Source organism: Corvus kubaryi, unplaced genomic scaffold, assembly GCF_017639235.1.
Source record: "Corvus kubaryi isolate FWS band 111438036 unplaced genomic scaffold, C.kubaryi_AGA036_p1.0 37272, whole genome shotgun sequence".
Taxonomy (NCBI): domain Eukaryota; kingdom Metazoa; phylum Chordata; class Aves; order Passeriformes; family Corvidae; genus Corvus; species Corvus kubaryi.
The window spans coordinates 3,175,549-3,184,258 of record NW_024581084.1 but is presented as its reverse complement, the minus strand read 5'-3'; the positions used below and the strand labels follow the sequence as shown (position 1 = coordinate 3,184,258).

General features: G+C 41.9%; 1 protein-coding gene across 1 annotated transcript in view; it reads left to right on the top strand.

Annotated features, from left to right (window-relative positions):
- Nucleotides 1–8,710, top strand: part of FASN (fatty acid synthase) — a 42,392-nt gene that overhangs the window by 8,298 nt on the left and 25,384 nt on the right. Inside the window, exons 4-11 of the mRNA XM_042025671.1 lie at nucleotides 740–913; nucleotides 1,793–1,993; nucleotides 2,415–2,537; nucleotides 3,194–3,309; nucleotides 3,546–3,680; nucleotides 6,021–6,480; nucleotides 6,825–7,012; nucleotides 7,842–8,031. Coding sequence (XP_041881605.1) covers nucleotides 740–913; nucleotides 1,793–1,993; nucleotides 2,415–2,537; nucleotides 3,194–3,309; nucleotides 3,546–3,680; nucleotides 6,021–6,480; nucleotides 6,825–7,012; nucleotides 7,842–8,031 — 1,587 coding nt within the window. The remainder of the gene's footprint in view (nucleotides 1–739; nucleotides 914–1,792; nucleotides 1,994–2,414; nucleotides 2,538–3,193; nucleotides 3,310–3,545; nucleotides 3,681–6,020; nucleotides 6,481–6,824; nucleotides 7,013–7,841; nucleotides 8,032–8,710) is intronic.

Sequence of the window (8,710 nt, the reverse complement as noted above, 5' to 3'; positions counted from 1 at the left end):
CCTTTAACAGGAAAAAAAAAAAAACAGACTAAACTAAAACCCCAACAAGTCCCTTCCAACTTTTAACATTCTGTGATTCTGTGACTTACTGAAATTAACTTTTGCTTCTCTGCTTCTCTCTGCTTCTGAGACTCTGTCTGGAGATTGAATATTCTGTCTGTCTCCAGGACGCCTGAAGCAGAGAGAAGAAACAGCAGAGATTTCTGACAGTTGACCTTGCTGTGTGGTGTTTTTTTAGAGCAAAGTTGCTTTTTGTTCTGGTTGCTGGCTATTTTTGTGCTTAAGAATTCTCATTTCTGTCTTGTACTCCAGATCTGGGCTGGAGATAGATATTGATGTGCTCACATGACGTTCCAGATGCTATGATTTTTCTCCCCTTCAGTCTGCTCCATTTCTCTGTACTGGTAGTTAGCTGTTAGCTTCTCTTGTCAGCGTTTGTACTTTTCATAGTCCGTGCACTTTTTTTACACAAGACTCTAACAATGCCCAGCTAGGCTGAAAACCTGTGTCAGGGCACAATATGTTCTGGCCAAAAGCCAATACCAAACTTCTGATGGACTCCGAAGTAAGACATGTAAGGTTGGCAGTTGAAACAGATAAAAGGTTATTAAAGGTAAGGGAACAATGCTGCCGGAAAGGGACAAGAAGTAGTTTTGGTTGAACTGGTACCAGTGTACCTGGTATCTCTGCAGTTTGCCCCTCATTATGTTTACTGTAATCTACCTTCCAATCCCCATAGGTATTAATCCGGCCACCCTCCGTGGCACAGACACAGGTGTATGGATTGGTGCCAGTGGGTCAGAAGCTGCCGAAGCCCTTAGCCAAGATCCAGAAGAGCTTTTGGGATACAGTATGACTGGCTGTCAGCGTGCTATGCTTGCCAACAGGATTTCCTACTTCTATGATTTAACAGGTAAGTGCCCCCCAAACCTGTTGATGCTGATCAGCAATTGCAATTTCAACACGATTGTAGCACAGTTGCTGTAGAGGACTGGGATGGATATGATGGCATAGATCCCTTTTGGAAAGAGAAAATAGCGTGTAACTATTCTAAGAAGGCATATGAGAAGTAAAAATATATGGTGACTGTATGATAAGACTCTCTGTAAGGCTTTATAACTCAGCTGCTGCTGCTGGACATAGCTGGTGTTCATCTGAGGGATGGTGATGTCAGGAAGCACTTACAAAAAGGCCTTGGTCCTTTCTGGCCTTTAGACTGCTATTTGTCATCAAGATATGTGGAAGTTGGCTAGACCAGACATAAACTCCTACTGACTGTAGCAGTTGGCTTTCTTTTGAGTAAAGTGTAAGAAGTAGGAGAGCCACAAAAATGATGTGATTGAAGGCATAGGTATGATTCAATCCATGTACAGTATTGAAGGGAATGGAGAGGTGGAAATTGATCTGAATTGCAGCAGAGAACAGAGAGAATGGCAAGGGTAGCACCAGGAAGGGCAAAGGATTTTTATTGATGAGAATGTGTAATTAGATGGGACCTGCCTGTAAAGCTGTGTTCTCTTTTTGGTGGAGAGACAGAATTTTTAAAAATGCCCTTAAAGCAAATCTGTTCATAATTTTTTCCCACCTTTCTCATGCCTTACCTTGTAAGTAGGCAGAGATGGTGGTTCTAGTCTCCCATTGCATCAGGTTTATCTGCTATGTTCTGAAGCAGCTCTTACTTAACGTTGTTTTCAATATGTTTCTTGTAACCCTGTCCTGTAGTCTTTGGAGAAGAATCTAGGAAATTAAGGTGGTTTTTGGTTTTGTTTTTTTTTTCCTTATGTTTCTTAAGGACCAAGCCTAACTATTGACACAGCCTGCTCCTCTAGTCTTGTTGCTCTGGAGAACGCTTATAAGGCAATTCGTCATGGGCAGTGCAGTGCAGCCCTAGTAGGAGGAGTCAACCTCCTACTGAAACCCAACACATCTGTGCAGTTCATGAAACTGGGTATGCTTAGTCCTGATGGTGCCTGCAAGTCTTTTGATGTTTCAGGTAAGGCGTAAGTAGAAAAGCTTATGGTGTATGAAAGTAACTTACTGTACGGTCTGTGACCAGCTACTCTTTCAATACAGCAAAGTTGTTCCAGGGTGCACTGTTTGGGACATACCCTGGACCTGATTTATGTTGCGTGTTCCATTAAACCTGGAAAACTAGCTGTGGGGAAGAAACTGGCACCATATGGTTCATCCCTCTTCCTCTGGGGAGAAAAAATAGCTGTCTCTTGATGGAAAATTTCTGTTGTCATTTGTGATGAGCACTGTGTCTTTCTAGGACAGGAAATTTTTCTTTAAAAGAAATAGATATGTCATATTCTCAAAACAGTCTATTGTAAGTGGTAATCTTACTGCATGGTGTTTGGCAACATTTTACAAAGCAGAGCAGAAGTTGTGACTCTCTCTCTCTCTGCTCTCAGGAAATGGATATTGTCGCTCTGAAGCTGCTGTTGTTGTTCTTTTGACCAAGAGATCGATGGCAAAGAGGATCTATGCCACAATAGTAAATGCTGGAATTAACACTGATGGCTTTAAGGAGCAAGGTAGGTCTTGAGCTGCTGAAAAGTGAGGTACCTACATAATTGTTCAGTTTAGAGTCTTTGTCATAAAAAGTGGTCTGTTGTAGGGTTCTTCTTTAGATGTGTGAATGTTTTTTTGTATTTGGGGTTTTTTTTTTCATTTTCTGGTTTTGATAATGCAAAGTTCAGGACCCTATTTTTAAAAGAAGTTAAAGGAGAGAAGTGGTGGTTTCTACTGAAGTAACAGCAATGTTCTCTTGCTAGTTTAGCATTCCTCAGGACATCTCCACAGTAACTTCTGCACTGATAGTAGAAATGTAGGTACAGTGTTATAACTGTAAAGCTCTTACCCTGCTGTTGTCCAGCTTCTCCTGCTCTCCAGCTGTGGAGACACCAAGCTTCACATGTTTTGCTTAACCTAGACATCTTCTAGTATTCTGTTAACCAGTATCTTTCCACCCTAAGTTAATTTCTGGTTCCTCTGCTCTTCTTGCAAAGAGCCTGAGAGGCTTAATGTTTGGTGCTAAGGACATGGTGAAAAGGCCTTTAGTTTGGGTTTTTTTTGGGGGGGGGAGGGGGAGGGGGGGGAACTTGGCAGCTCAAAGTGAATGAAAGGATGCTAAAATCAGAACAGGAAACACCTGATAGGAGACTGAAATTGACGGCAATTTTGATCCTAGGTGTGACATTCCCATCTGGAGAGATGCAGCAGCAGTTGGTCAGATCTTTGTACAGGGAATGTGGTATCAAACCTGAAGAAGTGGAGTATGTTGAAGCCCATGGGACAGGCACCAAGGTCAGCATGGTCCCTAAGAGATTGAGTGTTTTCTTCCCTTGCATCACTTGCCACACTTTTCCATTAAATTATTCTTTTTCCCGAAGTGAAGTCTTTTTGCCTTCTACTAGTTAGAAGAATATGTTCTGCTTCACTACTTTTGGATTTTGCCCAAACACCATAATCTTTCAGATTTCTCTTTTGGGGTGTGTTTTGGAAGTGCTGGCTAATAGCCATTCTGATTCTCTTCATACTAGGTTGGAGATCCACAGGAAGTAAATGGCATTGTAAATGTCTTCTGTGAGTGTGAAAGGGAGCCACTGTTGATTGGATCAACCAAGTCAAATATGGGTCATCCAGAGCCTGCCTCAGGGCTTGCTGCATTAGCCAAGGTAACAGGGAGCTTGAGAAGAAAAATTAGGGAAGGTGGGGAACACCAGTGTGTGGGGTTTTGTTTGGTTGGTTTAGGGAAAATCTGCATTGATTCAGGGTAAAATGTTCACTGATAGTGATAAGAACTCAGGTGTTTCTCCTTAACGACTTGCTTCATATGCAAATATTTTTAAAAGCTCAGGTGGCTATCCTGCAAACTACCGAATGCTCAGGTGGCCCTCTGCTGTGTGCTACACACTTCAGTTCCCGCTTCCTACCGAATTCTATAGGAGCATAGCTCTGGTCAGAATAAGGGCTTTGGGATTCTTTTGTTATCCTTACTGATTACTTTGTCAATCCTTACACTGGACCTTCCAACAGAACTCTGCTGCAAGTCGTTTGGGTTTGAGGCACATACACATAGAGGGATTGGATGTTTAGTTGACAATGACCAAAGATGAGAGGCAGCGTAGGCTTTCAGTGCCAAAAGAGCAGCTGATCCTTCTGGCTTTCTGTCAGGGATGTATCATCTCTTCCTCTTCTCTCTTAGGATGGCGAGAAGCCAGGTGAGTTCTTTGGGATGAGGCTACCAGCATGAATAACTGTCTTAGCAACCAGCTTGCTAACTACTGCTGTAGGCAGATGGTCGTCTATTGGCTCCAGCTGCTAAACTGCAGCTAATGTTCACACTTGCTTGTTAAGCCTATTGCCACAGACCATGCAAACTAAAGTCATGTACACTGCCACTGCTAGAATTGTAGAAGTGGTTACTTGTGACCCAATACAACTTACTGTGAATAGCCTCATCTGCATGACGATAGCAGTGTCTGTCTCTCTGTAGAGAAAAGTTTAGGGTTTTTTAGCGCTTTTATCTCTGACTGACACATTCTTCATAGAAGGAATGATAACTTAGTCATAAAATAAGCTTCTCAATCCATACTGTGTTGTATGTAATGAACAGTTTGTTTAGTGTGGTTCTGTGATCCATCAGGACAGGATCATAACTTTGAGGTACAGTTGCCCCCCACCTCTGCACCAAACCCAGTGTTTCTTAGACAGTAACTGTCTCAGGGAATCTGCAGTTTGTGTAAATGTTTTCTTCTGGAATTCCATAAAATACTCCTAAGTGAGGTGTCAGGAAATTGGATCTTGAAAATATCAGATTTCAGACTTGAAGAGAATCCATTAATCATATGGGTAGGTAGGAATGAAACTAAGGCTTGCCAAGGCCTCTTCAGGCAAATTCTGGTAAGGAAGGGAAAAAAATCACTTGCATCTTTGAATTACTCAGTCTGTCTAATCACTTGCTGTGCAGCAAAGAGAAAACTTTTTGGTGGCACTGGTGGTATGCTCACTGTACTGTGCTCTCAAACCTAGGTAGAAACCATGAAAAACTTAAAGTACAGTATGTATCAGTGTAAAGCAACAGCACATTTAAAGCGCGTAGTATTGGAGGTGTAGGACAGTATGCATGAAAATACTTAGACTACAGCTTTAAACGTGTTGGCTGTGAGTTGAAATCATGTATTTATGCTGGTTGTTCTCCCAGGTAAGCTGCAGTCTGATAGTCAACTTGGAAGAACAGTTCCCAAGCCAGTATGTCTCTCACCATTCTGGAGTGGTGAAGGAACTGTCAAACACACAGAGCACACTCCGTTTGCAGTGGACCTTGTAGTCTGCAATTTGCTGGGCTTGTTCCACAGATGAATGTGGGTTTGGTGTCATGAGCTGTATGTCGAGAGAAGCTACTAAGAGAAGGGAGCTCTTGTTTTTTTTTGGCACAGATACTTTGTTCCTCATGTTGTTTCAGTACTTTCCTTTGGCTGCCAGTTCTGACCAGTCTGCTGTTTCTGCTTTTTTGAATCAAGAAGACAACAAATGGGTGTAAAGCAGCAAGCAGACTTCTTTACTAGTGCTTCAGCTTGATTCTTTTGCAGCAAAGCAAGAAATAGAAGCATTTTGTTTTGATAAGGAAGAGGATTTGTGACTGTGTGTGACTGAGGAGGGATGAAGTAGAATGTGATAAATGGATGGGATCTGAAAGGGGAAAAAGATGATGTGATAGTCACAACCTAGGCTGCTTTTCCTGCAAGACTGCATGGCTTGCCAGTTAGAAAGAGTCTGGAAGCTAAACCTAAGGCTCAACTTCTGCTGGCTTCCTGCATGGTCTTAAAATTTGCCTAGGTGATGCAGTTGCTACCTCAGTAACATCAACAATGCTATTCTCTGAAATGTCCCTTTATCCAAACATAGACAACTGCTTCAGAATATGCTACGTGGTCATTTGTAGTAAAAGAATAACAACAGAAGAATGTTTGTCATGAGACCATGTGGAGCACAGGATACTCTTTTTCTTTCAGGTCATTCTCTCTCTGGAACATGGGCTGTGGGCTCCAAATCTTCATTTCAATACCCCAAATCCAGATATTCCTGCCTTACAAGATGGCACTTTGGAGGTAGTTTGTAAACCAACACCAGTGAAAGGTGGCCTTGTCAGTATCAACTCTTTTGGCTTTGGAGGTGCTAACGCTCATGTCATTCTGAGGCCAAATAAGGACAAATGCCAGCCTCTGGAGACTTGTAACATGCCAAGACTGGTTCAAATTTCTGGCAGAACTCAGGAAGCTGTGGAAACACTAATTCAAGAGAGCAGAAAACATGGAGGATGCAGCCCATTTGTAAGCCTGCTCAGCGATATCTCTGCAGTTCCTGTGTCCTCCATGCCCTACAGGGGCTACACACTGGTTGGCACTGAAAGTGACATAAAAGAGGTTCAGCAAGTTCAAGCATCTGGTAGACCTCTCTGGTACATATGCTCAGGTAGGTGTGCAGCATTGGGTCCAGGCTTTTCCATTCCTCTGTAGATCTGGGGCTTGAGCAATTGTGTTCTGTGCTCTAATGCTATTTTACGGTGTAGCATGAGGAAATATTTTGCAACTCTGTGACATGTCTAGGAGTGTTCTGTATTTTATTAAAACCTTCCAACTTAACTGTCTTCTGACTGTAGCGAAGGCCAGCAAAATAAAGTGGTGCCTGATTTAGAGAACGTTAGAAACGTACAGTGCTTTGCTCTCAGAATTCTTTAACTGCCAGAGGAAGTGTGTCATTTCTACTCCTGTTTCAGAATATTACTAAAGCTCACTTTCTCCTTGCCTTTCCTGCAGGCATGGGAACACAGTGGAAAGGCATGGGCCTGAGCCTTATGAAGTTGGATCTGTTTCACCAGTCTATATTGCGCTCAGATGAGGCTTTGAAGGGCACAGGCCTGAAGGTCTCAGACCTGCTGCTGCAAGCAGATGAGAACACTTTTGATGACACTGTCCATGCATTTGTTGGACTAGCTGCTATTCAGGCAAGACTCAAAGGACTAGTGGAGGGGGATCGTGGACTCAATCCACATAAGCACCTTCTGCTAATGTGTCTGTTTGGCTGGTAACACTTTATATCGATTAATGGAAGCTTGTTTTGTGTATTCAGTAAGTGGCAACTGTTAGAAATACCTCTCTGAAAGGAGGGACTGTGTTGTGCCCTTGACAGTTTTGGGCTTTGCCACTTACAAGTACATAACAAACCTTTTGATACAGACATTCTTGGCCTTACTGCTTTTTTCTTACAAGATGTTTGGACTAATATTGGTCTGAACTGATTTTTGTATTTGTGTGTGTGTGGCACAGTTTCATCTTTTAAGAGACTAAGGAATGTCTTTAAGTTTTATGCAAATGTTTGTGCTAAGGAGCAAGGTTCCATTTAATGTCTTCTAAAATTTGTTCTGCAAATGAACTAAGTCAAGCTGAATGAAGTGTCTTCTTGATTCTGAGTGTCAACGTGAGATTCATGGTTTCTTAATAAACTAGAGGCCATGCTTTTAAAGTGATCTGGAAAGCTGATCTTGCCTCTTACTTTGTACAGACACATTCTTGGCAGTCTCATGTTGTTGGAAATACTTTTTTAGTGGAGAGCTACATTGTGAAGAGGCCCAGACAATACTGGAGTTGTATGATGATTCTTGGGATTGCTTTGAAAGGAAGATGGAGCTGCAGTTATTGGGAGAAAAAAAAAGTAGTGATTCCAAGAATATCTGTACCAAAAAGTTCATTACGTACTTGCTACTGCTGTGTACCTTTGAGGCCTGGCACCTGCTTACTCTGGCATGGAATCAGTAATCTTACTTCTGCTTGCAGATTGCTCAGATTGATATGCTGAAGGCTGCAGGTCTGCAACCCGACGGGATTTTGGGCCACTCAGTGGGAGAACTAGCTTGTGGCTATGCAGACAACTCCTTAAGTCATGAAGAAGCCATTCTTGCTGCTTATTGGCGGGGACGATGTGTTAAAGAGGCCAAATTGCCACCGGGAGGAATGGCTGCTGTTGGTAGGTACACCCTTACCAAAAGAGTGATACAGGAAAGTGCATCTGATTTCTGTTGCATGCCATTGGGATAAAAATTGGTCTCTGAAACTATTATGTCTGTAAAATCTTGGCCACTGTTGCTTCTTTGTTTTCTTCTGATGTAGAACAAGTTATTAAATATTTAAGTTGATACGTGGTAGTGATCTCTGTCCTGGAATACATTAGGATTTTGGTAATCCATCCAAAATTTAAGTGGAAATGGAGGGATTTGTTGTCAGGTGACCAATGACATGCCTGATAAATAATCACCTTGAAACAAGGTGAAAATGTAAAGCACTGAGTTTTTTGGCTCTTGATAGATATATATCATACACACACAGATGTGTGTGTATATATATATATATATTTTAGTATTTTTTTAATAAAGGAGACTTCTGATTGTCTGCAAGAGTAATGAAATGTGAAAACAGTAAGCTGCTATTATGTAGTGGGCAGCTGGCTAGTGGAATTTACTATAGCGTAATAGCACTTAGGAATAAGCTTTCTCCTGAACAAGCTTTGCTTTGTGTTTGTGTAAGTCATAGTTTTGCCCATTGTTGGGTAAAATTTTGGACCCAGCAGTTTTGCTTTGTGGTGCGGCTTCAAAGTGACTTACATGTTTAAAGTAAAATTATTATTTGTAGCACTGTTGTTCTTCTGC